This window comes from Furipterus horrens, unplaced genomic scaffold (assembly GCF_987537825.1).
Source record: "Furipterus horrens unplaced genomic scaffold, mFurHor1.1.pri manual_scaffold_6, whole genome shotgun sequence".
Classification (NCBI taxonomy): domain Eukaryota; kingdom Metazoa; phylum Chordata; class Mammalia; order Chiroptera; family Furipteridae; genus Furipterus; species Furipterus horrens.
Window position 1 is genome coordinate 183,008,149 of NW_028327176.1, and position 26,715 is coordinate 183,034,863.

Sequence of the window (26,715 nt, forward strand, 5' to 3'; positions counted from 1 at the left end):
CCTTCACACCTCTGATCACTTTACAAAGGCGGAGTCTACAATTAGGGAGCATGTGATGGTCTTCAGCTCTAACGTTCTATAATGTGACATGATTCTGATTCCTAGTGTTTGTTACAGATGGAAGAGGTTGCTGTACTCAATATTCCATTCACTAATTGTGGCATGTGAAGCCCACGAGGATATGTTTTCTCTTCTTAGAGTGTACAGTCTTTTTCTAAAAACAGCTATAATTTTCTTCATCAAATTTAATTGTCAATGATCAGTGCTGTTTCAAGACCTTGTTCTCTGCTTGGTTTGTGGATGGTGTAGGCCAGGCACGTAATAAAGACACGAAGGAACTCAAACTTTCTTCAAGTCCATTCTATTTCTGAGATTTTAAATAATATTTCAATAAAGCTTTAAAAATTTCCTTGCTATAGCTTACTTTAAAAATATACAAACTTTGAAGTAGGCTGTATACTCACTGGTTCTAAGGGACTGAAATTAGTCAGTCTGGGATTTTTGGTAATAATGCAGCCTGTTGTCTTTCGGAAAAGACCAAGGCAAGTACAGTTGCCGTGGGGGGTTGGGGAGGATTTTATTTCTCTCTTTTGCTATGTTCTCCTCTGGATAAGCCCACGTTAGTTGTTTGAAAAGCAAGTTTACCTTTTTATTATGTGTATATTGTGTTGGAGGGAATCAGGTGTTAAGAGCCTGCATTTGCTGTGGCTCTTTTATCTCTTTGCAGCTACAAAATTAAATCTTGGAAAGATAGACATAAAGATTCAACCAGGCCATGGCCATGTGTGGCTCAGTTGGTTGGCATCATCCCGCAAACCAGAAGGTGATGCGTTCAATTCCATTTGATGCAAATTTGATCTCGGTCAAGGCTTATACGAGAGGCAACTGATTGGTGTTTCTCTCACATTGGTGTTTCTCTCTCTCTATTTCTCCCTCCCTTCCCTTCTCTCTAAAATCAGTAAGTATGACCTTGGGTAAGGATTTTAAAAAATGCAATCAGGAAAAGGAATCCAGTACCCTTTTTTTTGATGATTTAGACATTAGGTTTATTGAATTGTGGAGAAACGTCAATGTTATCTGAGTGATTCATTTATTTTATTGACTGTTCAATCTTTTTAAAAATTTATTGATTTTAGAGAGAGGAAGGGGAAGAGAGAGAGAGAGAGAGAGAGAGAGAGAGAGAGAGAGAGAGAGAGAGAGAGAGAGATATCAATGTTTGTTGTTCCATTTATTTATGCATTCATTGATTGATTTTTGTATGTGCCCGGACTGGTGTTTCAGGACAATGCTCTAACCAACTGAGCTATCTGGCCAGGGCTGTTCAATTCTTATATTACAAAGAAATTACTGTTTGTGTGAAACCAGCTCAAGACTCAGAAAGAAAGACTGGAGAGCAATGAACTGCACATGAACCTCCTCCGGCAGAAGATAGTTCAGCTGGAAGAGGAGAAGCGGGTGCGGACGGCCCTGGCTGTGGAGAGGGACGAGGCTAATGTCACCATCCAGAGGTTACAGAAGAAGGTGGAGAGGCTGCAGAAGGAGCTGAGCCTCTGTCGAGAATCAAACACTGAGCTCAAAGCCAGACTGGCTGACACCAATGAGCTAAAGGTAAGTTCTCAGCTCCCTTTCCTTCCTGCTTCCTGCTCGCCACCCTAAAAACCCATGCAAAGGAGTGGCAGCCTCACCCATGGACATGCCAGAAAAAAAAAAAAAAAAAGATAAAACTTCCTCTGATTTCCCAAGGTTGTGGGAAAAATGCAGAAATTACCCAAATCAGCGTATTAGATCAACTTAAAGTCTCTTTGATATTTGAGATGAACTATAGTTGCTTTGTGAAAGGCCCCTCAAAAAGGGTGATATTAAGTCCAGAAAAGAAAAATACCTCTTGAAAGTGTGGGTGACAACGATATTAGGGACCATGCAGGGATTCATCAGGTAGGGCTTTGCTGTGGAAGAAATGAGACACAAACACGTAGGGCTTTGCTGTGGAAGAAATGAGACACAAACACACGGTTCTGTAGAAGAATCAGGCAGGCCCCAGGGTGTAACGTTGTTCTCTGCGAGCCGAGTGATGTCAGGCAGTGGTGAGGAGGGGGGGCACATTGGGGCAACATGCTTCCTGGATTTGAGGTGTTCAACTTCAAATAAATGGAAGAAAGGAATTAAAACCTAAAAGAATTTAGTCAAAATATGTAGGTGGCATTGAGAACTAACATCATAGGCACATATCATCTTATAAATGTTCATATTTGCATGTCACCAGTACAGGTGGCAATGAAGTCCTGGCTCTTTGCCGACAGGTGATCTGAGGTGGATTTAGGGAATATGTCCAGATCGAGAAACAAACCGGCAGGGAAAAGGAATCTGGAATTAGGCCAGCCATGAAATATGTGTAGTGGGGACCATATTTTAGAAGATATTTCCCACTGTATAAATTAGCCCCCCATCATCCCCCCTCCAAAACCATTCTAAATTGAGGTTTATTTCCCTGGAGGGCAGGTGTGACCAGGAGAGGGGACACGTTTGAACACAGGGGAAGGGGAAACAAGGGAAAGCATCCGAAGGTGTGCCATGGTGGGGAGAACATGTTAAGTATCAACACAGCCCTCCTGCCTTGGGACTCACCATTGGGTGTTCCTGGGCTGGCGTAGGGGTGGAACCCTTGCTGACCGCATGCGGCTGCTCCCACCCTGGCTGGGGGTCCTGAAGGAGGTGCCGAGGCAGGGGGCCTGGGCTGCAGCCTCATTCCGTGGGGCCTGAAGCTCCGTTTGCACTCGAGGCAGAGGTGGAAGGCGGGGAAAGATGCGTGTGGAGGGCTCGTTGTGGGGGCAGATGCTGTGGGACAATGTGAGCCTGCATCAGAGGCGCTGGGGCAGGTCACCCAAGCTCTGATCCAATGGCAGTTACAGCCAAGGCCCATGCCCAGGCCTTGACCTTGATCAGGAAACTCTCACCAACTTCACCAGTCAGTTATCAGATACAGCACAGATTCAGGGTCAGTAGCCTGGGGGCTGGAATCATCTCTGCAAACTGCCGCAAGGATCTTTCTTCACCCAGGCACTATCTCAGGAAGAGGGAGGGAAGAGAGGAATTCTTGAAAGATTGAGCAACGTGTGAATGACAACAAACTTTCAACCAGAGGAAATACGCTTAGTTACAAAATGCCCTCAGCTCCCACAGTTTGGGGTGATGGTTGGCGGAAGCTGGTTTCTTATTTCCAAAGGAGAACACCGCTTATCCTAACGTTATCCTGCTGGGACTTTGCATGGGCTCTTCCTGACCTGTAGGATGTGAAGCTTCTTCATCTCCAGGCTGGCACACAGGCCCTGCTGGCTTCCTGGCTTAGCAGGAGCACTGCTTTGTTAGAGAGAATCCAGGGCCCCAACTCCTTCCAAAGAAACCAGAAAGAAAATGAAAGAATTGGAGACCAGTGGTAAGATACTGAGTAGTGGGGTAAGGTTCTGGAACAAAAAAAAAAAAAAAAAAAGAAAAAGAAAAAGAATTTCATTGTAGCTCAAGTGTAATATAGACCATTGAAACTTAATCATAGGTTTATTTTCTTTTTCTTTTTTTTAAAGTATATTTTATTGATTATATTGTTACAATAGTTCCAATTTTTTCCCCTTTGCTCCCCTCCGCCCAGCACCCCCCTTCCCCAACAATCCCCTCCCCGAGTCCATGCCCATGGGTCGTACATACAAGCTCTCCTGCCTCACCCTTTCATATATTCTTCTTCTTTTTAAAAAAATAATTAATTAATTAGTTAAATATTTTAACAATAAAAAATAACAATCCCTCCCTCTCAGACTTAAGACCCTTTACAATCTTATAAAGGACAATGGACGAAGGTCTCGAGCTCCTCTAGCTGCTTCAAGCTGGACATGGTCGTCGTCCTACCTACCCTTGGGTCAAGAAATCCCTAATAAGAGTGGGGATGTGGAGGGGAGGGTGGCCTTCCCACAAGGGGAAGGATCGTGCAGACTCCAGGTTGGTTGGCTGTCTCTGGACAACAGCATGCTTGGTTTAACAGGCTGGCATCTTTGTTGTATTCTGGGGGCAACAGGGTTAAAGGACATCATTCAATCCATAACCACTAGATGACAAAAGACAGGTATTAATTTTTCAGTGTCCCACATTAGGGAAAAGAAGGGCTTCTTTGGAGGAGGGTATGCCAGGTACATCTCACCTGTCCAAAACCCTTTTGCCCATTATACTTAGTTTGGACAGAGGGAAATATTTTAGGTTTCCCCCCTCTCAGGCCTCTGGGCTCTTTCTGTCCAAGCCATTAGGATAGAAAAGAGAAACCAGTTTTAAAGTGAAGCCCACAGACCACCCCGTTCTTCACCAACCCAGCCACTTAGTTCAGCCAAACCATTGAGTCTCAGGAGGCAGCAATGCAGACAGGATTAAGTGAGGCCTATACGTACAGACAATCACTCAGGTAATGAGATCGTAGGCTTATGCCCTTTGAAAACAGAAAACATGTGAATTTATGTAACATAACCCACATACAAGTCTCTAAATCTGTAGGACTGTCTTATCGGAAAGACATCCAGTTGCAAGGCATTTGACATTCTTCTTGCCTGTAAATTAAACATCTTTGATAATGCCACAGACATAGTTTAACTTTCAAATGAAAACAAATTTTAAATGAAAAGAAACTTTAAAGACGGTTAGCTGCACTACTTCATAGTCTACCACTGGGCATTGTGATCTTCCTTGAATCGTGATTTTTCTCCCTAAGATTACCCTCCTTGTCATTAAAGGGACTGCATTAAGTTCATTTTTAATTTATCCTGTTCATTTGCATAAACACAACAAGAGCAGAAAATGATCACTTATGATCTTTAGTTCTGCTTTGCTGGAACTTACGCAAGGAACATTTAGGGTGACCTTCAGTCTGCCCTTCAGGGCACAGAAGCTGAGCCACATACCTGGCATTCAGCCTTGCCTGCAAACACCTGTCCCTTCCAGGTCCTCCTGTCTTTCCATTGTGCCTTAAGGTCCCTTCTAGCCATCTTTCAGGAAAACAATCTTCATTCCTTCCCTGGAAAGATTGCTATGGACCGCTTATCCATCCAAGGTACCAGACCTTTTATCTTGTGGACTTTTATTACCTTTGAAAGTCAGTCCCAGTTGCTCAGGGCTTTTTGGTAACAACCAAAGCCCAAGCATGTCTCCTTTAGGCATGACATTCCATTCAAAGTCTTAGTTAAAAAAAAAACAAAACCTCTATTAACAACTGGTCTTATTAGTTTTATGCAAAGAAACTTAGGTCATTACTTACTTCTTTAGAATACCAAATTCTGGAGGGATCAGATAGGGAGAAAATATATACAGTGTGAAGGAAAATCCTTGTCCTTCTAATATTCACTGAACTTGCATTTCTATTCTTTATATTTTTATTTCCCCCCCCACTAAAAATTTTTCTGTTTGTTTGTTTTTCCATTACAGTTGTCTCACTTTTTTCCCCCTCTTGCTTCCCTGCACCCTGCCCCCCCTTCTTCCACATTCAGTCCCCACCCAGTTGTCCATGTCCATGGGTCATTTATACATGTTCTTTGACTAGACTCTTCCCTTTCTTACCACTTCTCTCCCTCCCATCTCCCCCTTTGTTACTATTAGTTTATTCCTTGTTTGCATACCTCTGGTTCAATTTTGCTCATTTGTTTGTGTTGTTCATTAGTTTCCTGTAACAGGTGATAGCATAAGGTAATTTTCTTTTGTTGCCTGGCTTATTTCGCTAAGCATAATTCTCTCTAGTTCCAATCATGTTGTTGCAAATGGTAGAAGTTCCTTCTTTCTTTCAGCACTTATTCATTGTCATTTTCCCCCTTTGTATTCGTGTTCCTCTCTGTCTCTCTCTGCTTCTTCATCTTCTTAAAGCAGACCCTTTAGCATCTCTTGCAATACTGGTTTGGTGGAGATGTATTCTTTTAGCCTTCTTTTGTCTTGGAAACTCCTTATTTCACCTTCCATTTTGAATGAGAGCTTTGCTGGGTAGAGTATTCTTGGTTGTAGGCCTTTGTTTTTCATTACTTGGAATATATTTTGCCATTCCCTTCTGGCTTGTAGTGTTTCTGCTGAGAAATCTGATGATAGATAGCCTTATTAGAGCTCCCTTGTATGTTATTAGTTGTTTCTCTCTTGCTGCTTTTAGGATCCTCTCTTTGTCTTTGAATGTTGGCATTTTAATTATGATGTGTCTTGAAGTGGGCCTGTTGGGGTTCATCTTCATTGGGATCCTCTGTGCTTCCTGGACTTGCATGATTCTTTCTCTCTTCATGTTAGGGAAGTTTTCTGTCATTAGTTTTTCCAAGAGGTTTTCTATCTTTTGCTCCTCTTCTTCTCCTTCTGGAATTCCGGTCACATTGTGATGTAGCGGCCTTTTCTGTCTCTCCGTGGTTATAAGACTTCTCTCCAGCTGGTGTTCGGTTGGTTATTCCAGATGATTTCTCCAAAATTACGTTGTAAATCCAGACTAGTTCTGGGAGGAAGTTAGTGTAGCTTCCACTTACTCCTCCACCATCTTGTTTCTCTTATTTTCTATTCTGTCAAATTTTCCTCGTCTTTATTGTTTGCTTTTTTCCTGTTTCATTTTTGATTTATTGTGCTCTTTCTTTCTTATCTTCCTGAGATGCGCATTGGCTCATAATTTTTAGTCTTTCTCTTTTTCAAATACACAAATTTATGGTTGTTAATTTCCCCTAAGTATTATTCTAGTGACATCATCAAAGTGTTAGTCCATAATTGCTTGATTGTCATTTAATTTAAAATATTTTTTAATTTTCATTGTGTTTTTTTCTTTGATATGTAGGTTATTTAGAAGTACATTTCTAAATTTCCAAATATTTGGAGATTTTGTAACTATCCTTGTTGAAGTAATTTGAAGTTTAGGATGATGTTACTTTTTTTCTGGGGAGGATTTTTATTTCCTTCTTCCCAATTCCATGTGGCATTTTAACCTAATAGCTCAGGACCAGCCAAATTTAAGCCTTGGGCTATTTTGAGTATACTCAAATGACCTGAAGTCAAGGTAGACACTAGAGTGAGAGTCTCCTTCTCATCCCCACCCAGTTCCCTTGGTCTTAAGATGCAGCCTTTCAGGTACCCAGTCCAAAGTAGGAAGGATTTATTAGGGGTCCCCCGAGAGGCAGGATCCAGGCTCCGACTCCTGCTGACAAGATGCACCTGAATCCCTCAGCTGCCCCTCCTACAGAACAAAGGACCGCCGAGACTTTGTGTACTTCTGAGCTCCTAGCCTCTCCAGAGGTTGGCCTCATAGTTTCTGGCATCTTCTCAGCCTCTCGAATATTTAAGATTTTTCTTCTCATTTCCCTCTTAAATTGTATTCTGTGGGAGAGTTAGTCTGAACTATCTGGTCTTCCTTTCCAAGGCAGAAGAAGACATTGTAAGCCTTGGTTTGATGGGGAGATATAAAAATACCCAGTAGGTATGTGAAAATCTCTATAGATAACAAAGAAGTGATGGGAAGAAGACGCTGTTTGCTTACGTCGCAGGGGAGCATTGCTGGAACGGTGGCCGCCTCAGTTTTCCAGGGCAGCAGTCTCTCGATTATTGAGCGTCCGCTCCACTTTGCAGAACGCAGATCTGCGGAGCAAGTGTTTGTCCGGTCCACTGGGTACATATGTGAAGCAAACATTCAGTCTTCCATAAAGCCCCTCTTATACGCCTTAAGATCCCTCTCTTTGGGAAGGAAGGGGGGTCGTATTTCAGTCCTGCTTCCTGGGGTTGGATAAAAGATGACAATGGCTCCCATAACTGGTGTTGAATGATTACCATGGTAGAAAGGAATGAAAAATAGAGTGAACTTGGACTTCCAAAACAGGGAGATAAATTTCGTGTTTTAGAGGTCAAAGAGAAGGACGTGTTTCACTGAAGAATGTGTCAATGGAATAGTCCAATTTCTTTAAAGAAATCTCTGACAGGAAGGAAGGGTAAATAGCACTGTGGTCTTTCATACAGTGAACTCCATGGGACTCTACAGAGCAGAGGGCAAGGGCATGACATTGAACATTCTGGGTGACTCCTAGAGATAATTAAGTGGGAGTGACGCGGAGGAAGCCTAGTGCCTGTTGACTTCCTAGAGGAAGGAGCTCAAATGTTCCTAATTAGACCACCAGTGGGTTTCAGAGGCAAGATATGGTATTGATGGCAGATGCAGTGTGAGCTGCCTGACATCCTGTCCCCAGTGCCCTTCACCATTCAGCTGGGGACATTTGCTTCTTACCAACACATTTGCCCTTTCTCCTGTGATGACGTTATGTCTGTCCTCGGGGGAAGTTAAGAAGCTTAACTTAGAAAGCAAGGATTTACTCAACCTTACTTTTATTTTAATGCTCAGTGAGTTGAAAAATCTGGGTTACTTCCATAACGGGGACCCTGCCTTGCTTTTGTCAGTTTCGCTCCATAGAAGTGAAATGCTGTTTCTAAATGAAGCTGGCGGGGCTCCATGAAGGGCTGCCAGACCTCTGTGACCTTAACCTGCAGATTCCAGCCAGCTCTCTGCATGTTTCCAGATATTATAAAGCTGAAATATAATCATATAGGGACTACATATACTGTAAAGCATGATAGGAACATGAGCAGCCATTATTACTAATTTTGTCACTGCTAAGAGTGGAAGTCATACTGTGAGACTGGTCGAGCTTTCAGAATTACCGCTCAGGAGCCTCTGTAGGACTGGCCTGCAGAAAGGGGACATGGCAGACCAAAGTCATGGTGGAGTGGGGACTTCCTGACCTGTGACACGAGGCTCAGTGTCTGGCACCCAGTGGACGAGAGTGAGCGGAGAACAGCTGCAGAAGTCGGGCAGCATCTGAGGAAAGGCAGGTGCAGGTGCAGGTGCAGGTTCGGCTCTGCGATGGAGGTCTTCCAGGCTCTGTGTGTTGGGAGGAGCATAGGACACCTGGGCCCAGACAACCCCGTGAACCAGGAATGTGTTGGGGTGAGAGGGGCCCACACTTCTGTAGCCGAGAGCAGAAGTGGAAAGCACATCCTGCGTCTATGGAATATGTCCTCGTTTGGTCTCGGTGACCTCTGCCTCGGGTCTGCACCATTGTCTGCCTGGGTTATTCTAATTATTTACAAGTGGTCTTTTCACTTAACCTTTTCTCCAGCAAGCCTAGTTCTTAGAATTAAGTTTTGCTTTTTGGGTGACGTGATTATGTAACATGTGGTTCTAGCAATAGTGCCTGGTTTAAGGATTTCCAATTCCAGCATCAGCAGCATAAGGCAACATTTTCCGGTGTGGGGCACACACCTCTGGTGGTATTACAGTGTGTGTCTAGGTCGTAAGGCCAGGGCATTGTCTTAACGTTCAGGCCTCAGGTGAAAAATGGATTCCCTCTCATTGTTTTTTTTCACTTCTTTCACAATCAAAGAGAAAATCATAATTAGAGGTTATTATGTCTTTGTATCTCCAGGACACTTGCTAGTCTGCTTTTTAAACAAAGAATAAGCTGGAAGTTCAGTGCTGAGTACAAGCAATAGTACCTAGTAATGCTGTTTTGATTTCATTATACACTGTGTGGTTGTTTTATTGTTCCCTTCCATGTGTGGCAAATTCTATGGAAGTCAAGTTAGAAAGGTGGCTGAGAAGAAAACATTAACGTGGACGATATGTGGATTTGGCAAAAATTGTGGAGGCGGAATGGAAAGAACTGGAAAACGATAGTGGATTGGAAAAGAGAATTGATTCTGAGTGACAATGTTACGCAGTAAGCAGGTGAATAGAAGCTCTGATTGGCTGCTGATGACAGAATGATCATTTCTGGGAGTCAGGGAGCCCTGGGGGAAGCTGGGCAGGGGCCAGGGGCCCGATCACACAGGGTCTCGTGCGTCATGCTGAGATGCTTGGACTTATCCTCTGGGTGTAGGGGAGCCGCTGGAGTATTTTAAGCAGCAGGGTGAAATTGCCAGGAAAGAGACTAAAACGAAATAGAAGACATCTGGGAAAATCAGTGTTTCTCCAGAATAACACTGTGACCAATAGCAAAATGACCTTTCTATATTAGTTTCCTCGCACTGCTGGGGCGCATAAGCACAACCCGAGTGGCCTAATACAACAAAAATTTTTCTCTGGCAATTCTGGAGGCCAGAAGGCTAAAATCAAGGTGTTGACAGGGTTGGTTCCTTCCGGGGGGTCCGAGGGGAAATCTGTGCTTGGCCTGGCTCCTGGCTCCTGGCTGCTGCGGGCTATCCTTGATGTGCAGCTGTGAAATTCTAACCTCTGCTCCCACCTTCACGTGACCTTCTGCTCTGTGCGTCTCCCCTTTTCTGTCTCTTATAAGGATAATCCATCACTGGATTTAGTGCTCCTCCCAGCCCCCCACAACCCAGCATGATCTCATCATAAGATACTTGCCTTAATTCGACCTGCAAAGGCCCTCATTCCAAATAAGGTCACATTCTGAGGTTCTGGGTGGAACTGAATTTTGCGGGGTACACTATTCAACCCACTACACTTACTAAGTTAAGAATTAATTTTACCATGTATGGAGGGTCAATAAAAAATAACAATCTAGACTACATTTTTATTTAATATGTTATTTATTTAAAAATTGAGGTATGATTCACATGCCATAGAATTTATTCTTTTAAAGGGTATAATTCAATAGTTTTCAGTATATTTACAAGGTTGAGGAACTATTTTTATCCCCTAATTCTAGAACATTTCCATCACCTGCCCCTTCCCCCACCAAAAAGAATTCCTCTGGAAACTACTATTCTACTTCCTGCCTCTATGTATTTGACTATTCTGGGCATTTCATATTAATATAATCATACACTTTGTGGCCTTTTGCCACTGGCCTCTTCTTTGTATGTTTTAAGGTTACCCATGTTGTAATTAATACTTCAATCCTGTGTGAGTCAGTGTTATACAGAGAAACAGAACTAATAAGGTGTGTGTGTGTGTGAGAGAGAGAGCGAGAGAGAGAGGGAGGGAAGGAATCAGACTGGAGACCCAGGAAGAGCCAATGTTTCAGCTCAGGTCCAAAGGCAGACTGCTGGCACAATTCCCTCCTGCTCAGGGAAAGTCAGTGCTTTCTTCTTCCTCTTCCTCTTCTTCTTCTTCTTCTCCTCCTCCTCCTTCTTCTTGTTTTATTGATTATGTTGTTACAGTAGTTTCAATTTTTTCCCCCTTTGCTCCCCTCTGCCCAGTACCCGCTTCCCTCCAGCAATCCCGCCCTCCTTAGTTCATGTCCATGGGGTCGGGCATATAAGTTCTTTGGCTTCTCCCTTTCCTATATTATTCTTAACTTCCCCCTGTCTATTTTGTACCAACTGATTATGCTCCTTAGTCCCTGCACCATTTCCCCATTTCTCCCCCTCCACCCTCCCAGCTGATAACCCTCCAAATGATCCCCATACCTCTGATTCTGTTCCTATTCTGGTTTGCTTAGTTGGATTTTGTTTTCATTTTTTAGATTTAGTTGTTGATAGTTGTGAGTTTGTTGTCATATTAGTGTTCATAGTTTTGATCTCCTTTTTCTTAAGTAAGTCCCTTTGACATTTCATATAATAATGGCTTGGTGATAATGAACACCTTTAGCTTTACCTTGTCTGGGAAGCACTTCATCTGCCCTTTCATTCTAAATGATAGTTTTGCTGGATAGAGTAATCCTGGTTGCAGGTTGCCTTTCATCACATTGAATACTGCTTGCCAGTCTTTTCCTGCCTGCAAAGTGTCCTCTGAGAAATCAGCTGACAGTCCTATAGGCACCCCCCTGTAGGCAACTCTCTGCCTCTCTCTCACTGCCCCCGGGACTCTCTCTTTATCTTTCACTTTTGGCATCTCAATCATGATGTGTCCTGGGTGTGCTCCCCTCTGGGTCCAGCTTGCCTGGGACCCTCTGTGCTTCCTGGACCTGTATGTCCATCTTCTCTGCAAAATTTGGGAAGTTTTCCTCATTTTCTTCAGTTGTTGCTTCCTCATTCTGCACTGGTTGACTGTTTTTTTCTTCCTTATGTTCCAAATAATTGATTTGAACTCCAGTTTCCTTCCCTTCACCATTAGTTTTGTGTGGATTTTCCTTCATTTCACTTAGCATAGCCTTCACTTCTTCTCTTATGTGTTTATCTTACTCAAGCATATCTATCAAGCCTGTGAGCATCTTTATCACCAGTGTTTTGAACTCTTCATCTGTTAGGTTGGCTATCTCCTCGTCGCTTAGTTCTCCCAGTGGAACCTTGATCCGTTCCCCTTTTTGGGTCATACCTCTCTGTCTCCTCATTCTGACAGGCTCCTGCATTTGTTTGCCTCTGCGTCCCAGGTAGAGCTGTTGCTCCTGTTAGGTTGTAAGGGGCAGATCCTTAGGGATTCGTCAGTGCAGGGTGACATGTTTCACCACATTGTGGTGCTGTATGTGGGGGAGGGACCTGAGAGGGAACAATGCCACCTGCCCAGCACTTGCCCCTTTTTCAGGCACCTCTCCCACTTCCACATGGGACTGGCGCCCCTGTAGCTGCTGCCCTGGCCATCGTTCCCAGAGTGGGTGGGTCTGCGGATATTCTAGGACTGTGGGGGCCCCTTAAACAAGCGGACTCTGCTGAGAGACTGGCAGTTTCTGCATCTGCCCCAACCCCCACTGGTCTGCACAGTCAGAAGCAATGAGGCTTGATTTTCCCTGGTGCTGGGACTGTGAGCTCCGAGGACCATCGAAGAGCTGGGAACTCTCCCCAGGTGTCCCTCCTGACTTTTTAAAACATGTGACTGCACTTTTTGCCAGCCTGCTGCTGCCGCCACCACCACACCACATCCTCTCCACCCCAGTTCTGCCCCCCCTACCTGTCTGGATGAGTATTTCTTCTTTATTTCTTTGTTTGCAGGACTTCCATGTAGTTTGATTTTCTGGAACTTCTGGTTGTTTCTGGTTTTGAGGTAGTTGTATTCCTTCTTAGATGTGGAGAGAGACACAGCGTGTCTCTCTACGCCTCCATCTTGGTCGGATGTGTCAGTGTTTTCTTCTATTCAGATCTTCAACTGATTAGATGAAGCCCACCCACACGGTGGAAGGGCAATCTTCTTTCCTCAAATCCACTAATTTAAATATTAATCTCACCCCAAAACACCCTCATATAAATACCCCTAAAATGTTTGATCAAATATATAAGCACTGTGGCCCAACCAAATTGACACATAAAATTAACGATCATGCTTCCTTTTTATGGCTGAATATATTTAATTGTATGGATACACCACATTTTGTTTTTCCATTTAGCATTTGATGGAGATTTGAATTGTTTCCACTTTTTGCCTATTCTGGATAAGGCTGTTGTGAACATTTGTGTGCAAGTTTTTGTGTGCATATATGTGTCTGCTGGAAAACCACGGCTGAAGGCCTTGACTTCTGGGTTATTGAAATCTCTCTCTTTAAGACCCATGCAGTAAATTTCCCCCTGAATTCTAGATCAGGAAAAGTAGACTTTTTCAGATGAATTATTACATTTCAAGTTGTCAAGCAAACATAAGTATTGTAGAAATTCCTTATTGAAAGAAAAATATTCTTTCATAGATTTCACATCCTTTTGTTCAGTCAAAATTATTTTATTATAATATTGCTTACATATGTACAAACTTCACATTATATTAAAATTTTTTAATCTTATTAAATTTATGGTATTATAAGATCCAAACCAATTTGGAAATCAAAACAAAGAATAAAAATAGAATTTAAAAATTAGCAATATTAATGCAAAAATCTAGATTATGTTACTTTTTAAAAAATCACCATTACTAAGAATGTATGGTACCAATTGCTTACAAGTTCTTTTGAGTGTGGCATGCCTATAGTTTACGTTGCCTAAGGGCAGGGCAGTTATTCTACCATGAGCATTATTTTGTCAGTGCAAAAACTTTGTACATATACCATGACATGGTGTGGCCTTCACTGGGCATGGACACATTATTTACGTATTAAGTATACCTTTGCTCTTTTCTCCTTAACATACAGTAATTAAAGTGGTACTGCAAAATGGCACAAACATGGCCTCATACACAAGTGCCAATGTAGGCACTGGAATCATATGGCAACATTCCACAGGGCCTGGAAGACCCTTAGTGTAACTCATACAATGCCAGTGCTTTATAGTCTATGTCAGTTACGATTAATTCTGGCTGAATAGATTTAAACACTGCCCCCCACCCCATGATAAAATAACAATGCCTTAGACAGGAGAGGTATTTACAGTCCTCCCTCGCTATATTGCGGTTCACTTATCGTGGCCTCACTGTATCGTGGGATTTTAAAAAATATTATATTTAATTATTTATCATGGATTTTTTGCTATATCGTGGGATTTTGCGGTACTGTATACGTATGTTGTTAAAGTTATGTAGGTTTAAGAGTGTAGAATAAGTGTAAGGTTCCTACTTCATGGGGGGGGGGGGTCCTGGAACGTAATACCCGTGATAAGTGAAGGAATACTGTATTTTCTTCTTACTGAAAAGCATGGAAGTAAACATTGCATACTTAGTGGGATTGCCCCATGATCATGAGCATCGCTGGCTTGTTCTAGCTTTCTGCTTCACTATCCGAGCCATAGCTTCTGGATGCCACCTCTTGCTAGCTGCTGGGACTCTAACCTCATTGCAGTCACCAGGAGGAGAAAAGGTGGGAAGACATCCTGCATGCCACCTTGTATGTCTCCATTGGCCAAGACTTAGTCCCTGGCCTCACTCAGACAAAGTCAGCCTGAGAAATGTGTCTTTACTCTGGGAAGTACGAAAGAAAGGAAAAATAGATATTTGTTGGAGAGCTTTCAGCCTGTGTCACATGACCCAATCTTAGTATGGTGCGATGGCCACAAATCGGAAGACACACAAATAAAACTAATGGAAAGCCATTATCATCTTCATTGTAGTCTCTCAAAGAGACACACAAAGGGAATAACACTCTCCAGCCACCAGCAGAGATCTCTCCCTCTTGCTAACTCTTCTGATAATCTCCACACAAGATAGCTGCTCCCCCTGCTTCTTCTCCACTCTGGAACTTTCTCCAAACCAGCCAGTTTAGCCTTTAAAAAAACTTTTCTCCTAACCTACTATTTTGGACTCAGCTCTGATTATGCACATCCCATTGGTCTTGAACATGTGCGCCAAGCAGCACCTGTAGGGGGGGACATCCTGGTGTGGTTGGAGAGTGGAAGCGTGCTCAGACGGCAAACTTGAACACCTTCCTTTGGTTTCTGCTCTGGTTTCCCCCTGGTTAAGTCCTTATGGCTCTCTAGGAGGGCACAGCGTCTATTTGGTCCCTGGGGAAACTCTCCCACTTGGGGAAACTATCCCACTTGGCTGTCCCACCTGCTCTGTGTGGTGCCTGGCTCATGTATGTGCAATACAGCCTCTCAAAAACCCTCCAGCTGGAGAACTTAGATCCTCTGGAGAGCTCAACACATCAGATTTTAAATTTAATCACTTTCTGTTTACGGCCTTTGACCCTTATAACATAAGAGAGAATTGTTCACCAGATTTTAGAATTCTTTCCCTCAGGGAGGCAGACACTGCTGGGAACCTTCTCCATCTTCATGGTGGACTAGGTGACATATCAGTCTTGTTTATGACCAGATCTGTGCCACCGAAGGACACTGACGGGCACAATGTCTCACTGAACTCCCGTGTGGATCTGAGAAGTTCCCTGGGGAGGATAAGAAGCCAGTTCAGCCCTGCCCCACTCCCGGAAATCTCGTTGGCTGGATTCAATTCAGAAAATGCAGGCTTCCTGTCGGCACCAGGCACCACTTCTGGCTCCCAGTCGGTCCTGGGCTTGACTCTGAGCTCCATTACTCGCTCTTGCTCCTTGACAACAAGAATTCAGGCAGCCATGAGGATTGCGATAAAGTCTTGCTTTTTCAGAAATTCTTGGCTATAAATCCTTCTCATTAAGACTTGATTTGTTTGCTTTCAGTTCTCCAAGCTGTGTTCTGCTGCCTTTGGTAGCAAGCCCACTGTAAATGTTTTTCAGTTCTGAGCAGAATGGCTGAATGTATCTCCTCTTCTGTTAATTCAAGATTTTGGATTCGACACACCAATCCCAGCAACTTCTCTGTTTGCTACACATTTTCTCTGCAGCAATGAGTTTGCATATGAAGGGAGGTAACTTTGTTTTAAAATTCATATTTATTTTATCCATGTTACCTCTCCAATTTGTAAAACATTTGATAATCTACAGAATATATTATTTAGAGCAGTTGTTTAAATAATTTATATACACACACACACACACACACACACACAAGATCTATCTAGAACAAGTCCAGCCATGGTTAATATAGCAATAACAGTTTGTGTGACATCAATGTAACCTGGCAGCCAAGGAGAGTGGACTGGAATGCACATGCATGAATAATGACAACTTCACTGTCCTAGTCAGTGGGGGTGGCAGACCCCACTGAGTGAGCGTGTGTACTATGTGGCTGTCACATTCAAAATGAGCAAGTAGAGCAATGAATCTGCATCAAATTTTGTGTTAAGCTTGAACATTCCTCCTCAGAAACTGTTTGGATAATTCAGAAGGCCGCAGCCATGGGCAGCTGGTGATTGGCAGCCTCGTCACCACAACGCACCTGCTCATGCATCACATTTCGTGCAGTGTTTTTTTGCAAAACATCAAATCACCCAGCTGGCTCATCCCCCCTACAGCCCAGATTTGGCACCCTGTGACTTCTGGCTTTTCTCAAAACTAAAATCACCTTTGGAAGGGAAGAGATTTCAGACCATCGATGAGATTCAGGAAAATATGGTGAGACAGCTGGTGGTGATTGGAGAACTGTGTGATGTCCCAAGGTGCCTACTTTGAAGGGGTCTGAAGCATCATTGTCCTGTGTACAATGTTTCTTGTATCTTCTTCAATAACTGTCTCCATTTTTCATAGTACTTGGCTCGGTACTTTCTGGACAGACCTTGTTATTACATATATACCAAAAAACTCGGCACGAGATGTGATGCATGAATGGGCATGTTGTCATGATGAAGCTGCCAGTCACCCCGTTGCCCATGCTCTGGCAATTCTGGAGGCCCTCTCTTTGTCCTCCTTGGCCTCATGCTCTGTAGTATCCAGTTCTGACTTGACAGACAGTAGCTTTTTCCCAGCTTTGTGTTGATCATGCATGGGAAATGTCCCCTTCTCAAATTCTTCTTTTGAAAATTTCAAATCTATAGAACAGTTTTAAGACTAGTATAATACAGTCTTTTACTCTTTATATAATTATGCATGTAGTAATTAATTGTTAATTTTACCGATTGCTCTGTTTTGCCTAATGTGGGGCTGTTCATTCTTGCTGAATGATATGAGAGTAAGTTGCAGATATCCTGATACTTCACCCGTAAATACGCACAGGGTATCTCTTCAGAACAAGAGCATTCTTCTCTGTGACCACAGTACAATTGTCACATCACACTCAGGAATCAACACTGAGATGGTACTGTAATGTACTGATGATATACAGGCCATGTTCAAATATGGGCTTTGGTAACTGGGAATCTTGAATGATGTCCAGTCAGTCTTTGGGGACCTACACTTAGTGGGTGGCATTTCCTTGCCTCAAGTGCTTGCTCTACTGATGCCATTTCATTGGCTAAATGGTTCACTTGAAGTCACCTCCCCCAGCTGTTTTTGGCCTTTTATTTCCTGAGTGTTTCCCAAGCTGCATCGGTTGTCCTTACACGTTCTTGCTTGCAAGTCCCACAGCTGCTCGCTGTTTCCCACTCACTTGTGTGGAACAAGTTCAACAGCTTTGAATTTGTTCACGTATGTCTGCCATTGACCTCCTCTCTTCCAAGAAAGAAATTTAATTTCTTAACTCTGTATTAAAGTAGATAAAAGTAAGTTTCCAGTTCAGGTATTTGCCTGAGGCTTCTGCAATTTATTGAAGTCACTTAAGGCGTTATAATTCTAATTTCCCACCCGGAGATTGGATCCCAAGTTGCTTCTCCTCATATCACATCATTCCAGTCTTAGAATAGTTCCTACCTTTCCTCTTACTTCCTAGTAGTATTGGAGGAAAATTCAGAGTTTAGATCGGGTCAATCCGTGCTCGCACCATAATTCTTGTGCACAATCACTGTGAAAATGCACTCTAAGTGTGAGACTTGATAAGGACTTTAATCTCTGACAGTAGTGTCTAAATATAGTCTACGTAGGTCACAGCCACATCAATAAATAATCAGCAGCCCCAAAACTAAATGACAGTTGTTAACTTTATTATTACTTAAAAAAAAGAAAAAAGAGGAAAAAGAGAAATACAAAGAGGGATTTCCCTGATGACAAACAGCAGTATTTTTCAACATTTTTTTTCTCATTTCTCATTCTCTTATTTCCTGGCTCCATGATACCTACCCTACCCCACAATTCCTTTTTCCACCATTTCAAGTTTCTTCAAAAAGAGGTTCCTGCAGCCTCGTTAACATAGACTTTCTCATCTTTCTCCCCATTTGTCTCTCAGCTCTTTATCCTGTAGCTCAATTTAGTCTCTCGGGCTTTCTTCTTCCTTGACATGCTTCCAATAACCTAGATTCTGCCCTGCGATCAAGGATGGGTGTACATGAGCCAAGCAAACATCCTTCATTGTAAAGAAGGTTGGGACAAAAGGGACAAGGCAGCAAACACTCATTACATGGTTTCTTTTATTACTTTCATACAGAATTTAAAATGGTTTTCAACAAAATTAAAACAGAAAATTGTTCTCTTTTTTTGAGAATATGGCTGTAGGCTGTTTGAATTGTTAGGCAGCTCAGGACTAAACTCAGAGCTCTGCTGATCTTCGTTTGCTCTTTGTTTGTTCATGCCATACGTACTTACGTATTTGTTTCAAAGTAATTTGTTTTTATACTTTCTAAAGACTTCTTTATAAATATACTTTCCAATAACAGCTTCATCAAGATACAATTCACATCATAAACTTCACCCTTTTGAAATGCATAATTCAGTGGCTTTTAGTATATTTGCAGAGTTGGGTAAACATCATTGCTATCTACTTTCAGAATATTTTCATCAAGCCTAAGAGAGGCACTGTACCCATTAGCAGTGACTCCCCATTCTCCCCTCCCACCAGCCCCGGCCTTTTCCGGGTCTTTTGTATAAAGGGAATCATACAATAAGTGGTGCTCCATGACTGACTTTTTTTCCTGTAGCATAATGTTGTCAAGATTCATCCATATTGTGGCATGAAGAAGTACTTCCTTCCTTCTTATTGCCAAATAATACTCCATTTTATGGATCTAGCACATTTCATGGACCTGTTTGTAAGTTGATAGATATATAGGTTGTTTTCTATCTGATGATTTTGAATATGCTATGAACATTTGTGTACAGGTTTTATGTGGACATAAGTTTTCAATTCTCTCGAATATATAAAGTATACCCAAGGGTGGAATTGCTGGCTCATCTGTTAGCTCTGTGTTTAACATTTTGGAACCTGGCAAACTGTTTTTCACGACAACTGCACCATTTAACACTCTGACCAGCAGAACATGAGGGTTCCAGTGTCTCCACCTCTTCACCGACACTTGTTATTGTCTGTCTTTTTGATGACAGCTGTCCTAGTGTATGTTAAATGGCAGCTCATTCATATTTATTTTTAGTGAGTTTGGTTGAAAAAAATGTTGTGTTTCATTATTCAAAAAAGACCTCAAGTTTTTATTGTGGTAAAGTATACATATATAAAATTTATCATTTTAAGTGGACAGTTCAGCGGAGTGAAGTATACATTGACAGTGTGTGTTGTGCAAATGTCGCCACTATCCATTTCCAGAACTTGTTCATCATTTTCAACCGAAACTCTGTGCCCAAGAAACAATAACTCCTCACGCACCCAGCTTCTGGTAACTTCTGTTCTACATTACATCTCTATGAATGAGCCTATTCTAGGTACCTCATGTAAATGAGGTTATGCAATATTTGCCCTTTATGTTTGGCATAATGCCTTCAAGGTTAATTCTTGTTGTCCTATGTATGTATTTTATCCCCATTTACTCAGATTCTTTTTGTAAGCAGAGCTGGTATAATTTTAAATACTAAGCTAAAAAAAAAAAAAAGCCTCATATTCCAAGATGCTCAGTGCTTTGGCTTTAAGATCGCAGGTCAGTTTCTGAGAGAGAGGCACCGCCCCACCCCCCACCCCACCCTGCCTGCTTGAGGTGGAATATTGTACTCATCCCCTGCCTCCCAGCCTCCCAGTGAAGTCCAAAGACATTTCTCTGAAAACTTGCTGGTGTAGATTTTCCTCACAGCAGGGATGAAGACTTGCTGGGGGCATTTTAGGTGGGGCTTCCTTGTAGTAAAACACTCACAGAGGAGAGACATTTTGCTCTTTCTAATGTTTGTACATCAGGAGCGACCCATTGGTGGTAGGGGCAAAACATGCAAGTTGCTTTTGCCTGGGGAGCTCGCAGAGTCCGTGTGTAAGTACCAGCAGGCTTTATTTTAATATTTCACCCCAGAATCATGCTATGGACCACTTTATATCATTGATATTCCAAATAATGGCACTCCGATATGTTGTTTATAAACTGTAACAGTCTTAAGACATAGTTTGTCCAGCACATATGTTTGGCAAAGTCTGTATAATTGGGGTGGATTTCATTCTTTATTCATAAAAAATGTTATTCAGTGAATTCAATTGACTTCTGACTTGTTTGTGCAGTTTTCCTAAACAGATACCAAAGAAATCATCAGCATTCTCTTGCCTTCTTAGATTAAAACTTTGGAACAGACCAAAGCCATCGAAGACCTGAATAAGTCCAGAGACAAACTGGAGAAGATGAGGGAGAAAGCCGAGAAAAAGCTGCTGTCTGTCCAGTCAGAACTGGATACTACAGAGCAGGAAGCCAAGGAGGACAAAGAGAGGGCCAAGAACGTGATAGAGGTGGTAACCAGCGAAATGAAGACACTGAAAAAATCCCTGGAAGAAGCAGAAAAGAGGGAAAAACAGGTGGGTAGAAACGCGGAGATGAAACTTTCTCACTTAGGACAGAGAGCATGACTCAAAAGCTTGATCACCGTTCAGTTCATAAACAATTTACGGAGCTTTTTATATCATTTCGATGTCTGTGCCTGCCGTCTAGCATGTTTTTGGCATTAAAAGAGCCATTATGATTTACTCTGCTAAGAAAAGCAATTCCCGTTTTCATGGCACCAATTGTAGGAAAGATAAAGACGTTCTTCTCAAAGCAACGGCGAGCCCGTGAGCAGTCAGGCTCTGGGGGATGGAGGGTCAGTTATTAATGTTCACCGATTGCCTCTGAAGCCTGCATCATCCCACGTCTCCTAATGGTTACCAGGGCTTCAGCCTTGGGAGGTCAGGATATAACTTATCTCCAGCAGAGATCAGTTGCAGGAAATAGTCCCGAATCTCAAACAGTGGTACCCAGACTTGAGGGCCGACCAAAGTCAGGTGTAAACCATAAAACAGTGCTCGTTTGCTGGCCGGTTGCAAGGAGGAGCATGTTATCTGACGAGCACATCAGGAGATCAGGCACAAAGAGGCTTGTGCTGGGCAGCCTGACCTCCGCTGCCTCTGGCTTTCATCTCTCTGCCTGATGCTCCAAGGTCTCAGAGGGGACTCTGATCCGGGGCTGTTTCTTTTTTTGCTGCCTCTGCTCTGGCTCATGTGTCAGGCACCGTTGAGGAAGGCCAAACGAGTGAGTGTTCTCGGAGGGAAACCACTCCAGCATTAAGAGCATTGGCCATATTCAAAAGGACGAGGAAATTTGAGGACATTTTTTTCATCAGAGAGACTAGGCTGGAGAAAAGTATGACATTTCTCAAACGGGACTCAGCATAGGGAGAAGGTTGGGAAGCGAATGAGCATATGGTAGGGAGGGTTGAAAGGCCATTGTGGATGTAACGTCTGTCTTCAGGCTGGATCACCTCTTTTCTACAATGAAAGGCACCTCCCTGGCTGGTGTGACTCGGTGGATTGAGCACTGGCTTGTGAACCAGAAGGCTGATGGTTCGATTCCCAGCCAGGGCATATGCCTGGGTTGCAAACAGGACCCCAGTTAGGGGCATGTGAGAGGCAACGGATCAATGTATATCTTGTGCATTGATATTTCTCTCCTTCTCTTTCTCCCCCCCATACTCTCTCTAAAAAGTAAAAATAAATAAAATCTTTAAAAAATAAAATGGAAGGCACCTCTAGAGAGATGTTATGCAGATATCCATGGTTTATCTGCTTCTGCTTCAGCCTCGAATCACTAACCAGTTTATGAGAAATTGAAGGAGTGTGATGTGCATTTCAAACATTGTCTCTAGTCCCTCTTTTCCAACCCCAAGTCCCCTCAGTTTCTTTCTTTCTTTTTTTTTTTTTTATGCATTGTGTGCAGTCCCAGAGAGTCCAATGTTCGGGGTTGTGAGGTGGTGCTCTGTCTGACGGGATGTGAGCATCGCTTAGAAGTCCTGCTGTTTTCATTGACTCGTACCTTCTTGCCATTTATTCTTCCTTTAGTTTAAGAGGTTTATTCCCAGTTAACATTCTTGTGCATAAGCACTGGTCACTCGTGGGCATGACCCCACCAACATTTGTCAAGCACTTCCTAGTATGCAGAGCACACACCCGGCCATCATTTCATTTGACCCCAATTTCAGAACAGTCCTGGGAGGGAGGTCTATGGTTGTTCCCATCGAGAATGTGAGAAAATGAAATTGGAGTGATGTCAGTCTCATTCCTGGTTGCTTACTTGGGATCCTTGACTTGGTGGCCAATGCCACATTGACTGGCACACCGGAAAAGGGGTTATGAACGTGTTGAAGGTTGGTGCCCGAAAGGACTTTGGAGGTAATCGAGTAGGCGAGCCTTCTTATTTTATAAACGAGAGAACTAAGGCTAATGGGAGCACGTCACTTACCGGCCTCACGTACCCCTGGGTTTTCCATGTTCTTTTGTTTTCATGGCATTTGCCCCAGCAGTAGCTGGCACATTTGCTCTCTCAGTTCATGTGTTTCTGTTTGATGTTCCAGCTGGTGGACTTTAGGGAGGTGGTTTCCCAGATGCTGGGCTTGAACATGACCCGCCTTGCTCTTCCTGACTATGAAATCATCAAATGTCTTGAAAGACTGATCAATTCCCACCAGCATCACTTTGTCACCTGTGCCTGCTTCAAAGACATGACTACCAGGCAAGACAGGCACCAGCAAGGCCACTTAAAGCTTCTTCATTGAACACCGTTATCTCTGGAGAAATATGGAGCTAAGAGATGGGGCACCATGCTCAGTTTAACAAATTTGATCAATAGGTGAATATTGTATACTTTGATAATAGGGCAAGAATCTATCATTGGCAACAAAGGTAGATACACACCTGTTATTTCATTTTCTAGCTCTTTGGGGCCCAGAAGAATTCCACTAGATTGCATATCTAGAATGGGAAATATCAGTGGGGAATTAACATTTATGGGGTATCTATCATGAGTCAGGAGCTTTACTACCTAATCTAATTCTTGTAATAGCCACGTGGAGACGCTTTTACGTTTTTATTTTACAACCTCTCTGGAGCTCAAAGAGGATGTTACCTACCCAGGGTTGCGATTGCTTGGTGACAGAAGCAGGATACCCACCGTGTTGACCCTGTATCAAAGGCCATGTCTTCTCTGCCATCCTACAGTTTCTCCTGGATCCCATGTTTCAGGTGAAAATTGCCTGCATCAAGGAAGGAAAACATCCCTACAGTCAAGAATTGAAGGCCAAAAATAACTGAGATTTAAGAGTGTGACCTATATGAACTTTTAAAAAAGCAATACACCTAATTATTTGGGTTAAACATGTCTGGTCAGAGGTGCTATAAGAAATTTACCTGTTTTCAAATGTTGTTGCCAGATTGCATTTGGTGGTAGTTTTTAATGTTTGAACAGGGCTGATGTCACTACTTTAAAAATGGAGCCGTTAACATGAAACCTCTAAGACAAGGACAGCCCACCCAGTTTTATTCACCAGTATATCAAACGCATTCACAGCAAGCAGACTTTTTCACACTTCAGGATTTTATGAATTTTTCTCACTTTCTGACTTCCTTTAAAAATTCTATTTCACAAATATTTTTCAGGAAGTCCTCTTTTTAACTTCAAAGAGAAAAACGTGTTACTCTTTTGGGCAATTACCTTATTTCTGTCATAGGAAAAGTTTTTTTCAGTGTCTGAAAAAAGCATTGGTGTCTAACTGAAGGAGAGAGAAAATAGATTACAACCAAATATTAAGAGAACATGAAAACTCTGGAAGAGAAGAAATGAGTTTGACACTTGCAGGCTGGCTGACAGGCCACACAGAGGGAGAGGGACAGGATCACCGCAGCAGGGGGGGGTCACTGACTTCCCTTTCCTGAGCAAGGACAGGGTGAAATAGCATTTCACAACCGAGTAAACACCGCTGAGCGCTGACGGAGGACGGGAAGTAGCGAGGTCTGCAACAGGCAGGAGAGGCAGCCTCAGATTTTCCCAGGGGAAACCCTGCAGTCTCTGGAGGTCCCCTCAAGTGCTCCAAATGCAGCAGCTGCTGCCACGGACCCACACTCAGCCGGGGTGGAGCAGGTGGCATTAGCTTTGGGTCCCTGGAGGGAGCAGTTGCTGAGAGGCTCTGCTTTGCCTAGGCCCTAGAAAGCACTAATGTTGGGTGGGTCACCTGGGGGTGGGAGATTGTTTTGGTACATTCTCTAAGTGCAGTCTTTAATAAACGTCTCATTCTCTCTGTAAATTTGTTTCCACACTATTCAAAAAGACATTTAGCAACATCACTTTAAAGATATAAGCTGTTATGTTATTTTTCCATTTTGACTTATTATTACTTATATTTCTAGATTTATATGAGAATAAAAATGGTCCGTAACTATTAGTACTGGGCTTTCTCTTTATTATACAAAATTATATTCCATTTATCTGAATATATGTTTATGTAATATTCCCAAAACATGATTCAAATACAGAGGCGATCGTCTTTAACACATATAGAGATACTAAAAATTCTTGAACTTAATCCTTAGAGATTCTTGGTGGGAGGAGTATATAGGCTAAGAAAAAGAAGTTCTGTCCGTGTATGTAACCCAGATGCACATTAACTATGTGTCCTTTGGACAAATTGAAAACCCCTTTAATAAAGCCATTTCTTTCCTTGTTAAATTGCCTGTTGGCTCTTGGCTTTGTCTCTGTGCTTTCATTTCAGAGTTGGCAGGCCAGCTTCCCATTTTTGTGTCAGGCTTTATTCTTCCACAATATCCATCTCTATTTTATGTTGTCCCATAAAATGTGTTAGGATGATATGATTTTTCTAAAGAGAGTTTTAAAATATTTAACACCATCTCTTCTATCAAGTACGCTTGAGTGATACCTGCTAGGAGGTGATTATTCTGGTCATTGTCTGAGACCTTTTAAATGAAGGCATAAAGTGTGTCAGGGCAAAAAGTTAAACCTGATTTACCTCAATTTCCAATTTTACCTGAAAGTCTGTCTTACAGAGGAATAGTGAGTGATTCAAGGTCAAGGTGTGGTGGGCTGAAGAGCTGTTAAAGAATATCTCCGTTATTGATATTGCAGTAGTACTCAGGACTTAGAAACGGAGACTAGTTTTCGCTGTTGAAGCATTTCGTGGTTACACAATACAGCTTGTCTAGTTTATGCAGCAGCAATTTCCCCCACATGATTGCCCATCCCACTTTTCATCAGCAAGAGGGGTGTATAGGCTTCTCTTTCCCCCATGGGGCCTTCCTTCTCCTTTGTATGAAGACCGTTGTTCTTTTGAGGCTCCTGCTAACTGGTATTTAACTCTCTTCTGGTCCTCATTGCTCTTACCTGTTGCAAATGGTTCACAAGTGTCTTCCACTCCCATGGAGTACTCCCTTCATTTTGGGTGACTTTAATGACTATAAACCAAATCCGTGTAATACTGTATTTTCAGTTTCTTGGCCTTCTCAGCTCTCGTACCATTCCGTCCTTCTGGTTCGGCCGCTCACCTGCTAGACTACGGTTTACAGAAATCCAATTTAGACTGCCTGAAGTCAAAGACAGAATTTGGTGAGGGGTGTTATTTGAAAGGTCCAGGGGTAGACTAGCTTCAGCATGGCTAGATCCAGGGATTCAGAATGATCTGGATTCTTTTAGCGCCTTTCCATCTTTCACCTCTGCTGACTGGCTTGCCTTTGCATGTTGGTCTCACTTTCACCTTCTGCAGATGGGCTCCTCCACGCTGCCGGGAAAGATGGTCACAGGCAGCTACATGACCTTTCCAACTCGTGAGCTGAGAATAGGAGAGACTCGCTGCCTCAAACATCCGTGAAAGAAATCTCAGAGTCTGATCTCTTCTTGGTCATCCCCGAACCAGCCCTGTAGCCAGGGATGAACTCACCAGTCTGTATTCCATGCCAACCAGCCCTTGCAGGGAGGGTGGGGTGGGTAGGGTGAGGCTCTAGGAAGAGCTGTTCAAGCAAAACCACATGTAATGACAGACAGAACGTTCCTCAAAGGAGGAGAAGCGGGACACGCACATCTGTGATACACGGTCAAATTCAGGATTTTCGAATCATCTAGAACTTCTCTGCCTGTAAGATCTTAACCTCTTATCACCCCAGACCTCTTTTCTTATTCCCAAATAGCCACGCCTTCATCCTCGTATTTTGTCCCTGCTAGCCTTGCCAACTCCCACTCCATCTGGAGCCCATGGAGATATTGCCAATTTCTTCAATTATTTCCTTCCTAACACTTGGGACTCCTTG

At 42.8% G+C, this 26,715-nt stretch overlaps 1 protein-coding gene across 1 annotated transcript in view; it reads left to right on the plus strand.

The window, feature by feature from the left end:
* CCDC170 (coiled-coil domain containing 170) overlaps positions 1 to 24,159 on the plus strand; it is an 87,134-nt gene extending 62,975 nt beyond the window's left edge. Inside the window, exons 9-11 of the mRNA XM_090280850.1 lie at positions 1,366 to 1,608; positions 20,716 to 20,952; positions 22,980 to 24,159. Of these exons, the coding sequence (XP_090136976.1) occupies positions 1,366 to 1,608; positions 20,716 to 20,952; positions 22,980 to 23,180 (681 nt within the window). The 3' untranslated portion in view covers positions 23,181 to 24,159. The remainder of the gene's footprint in view (positions 1 to 1,365; positions 1,609 to 20,715; positions 20,953 to 22,979) is intronic.
* Positions 24,160 to 26,715: the final 2,556 nt, after the last annotated feature.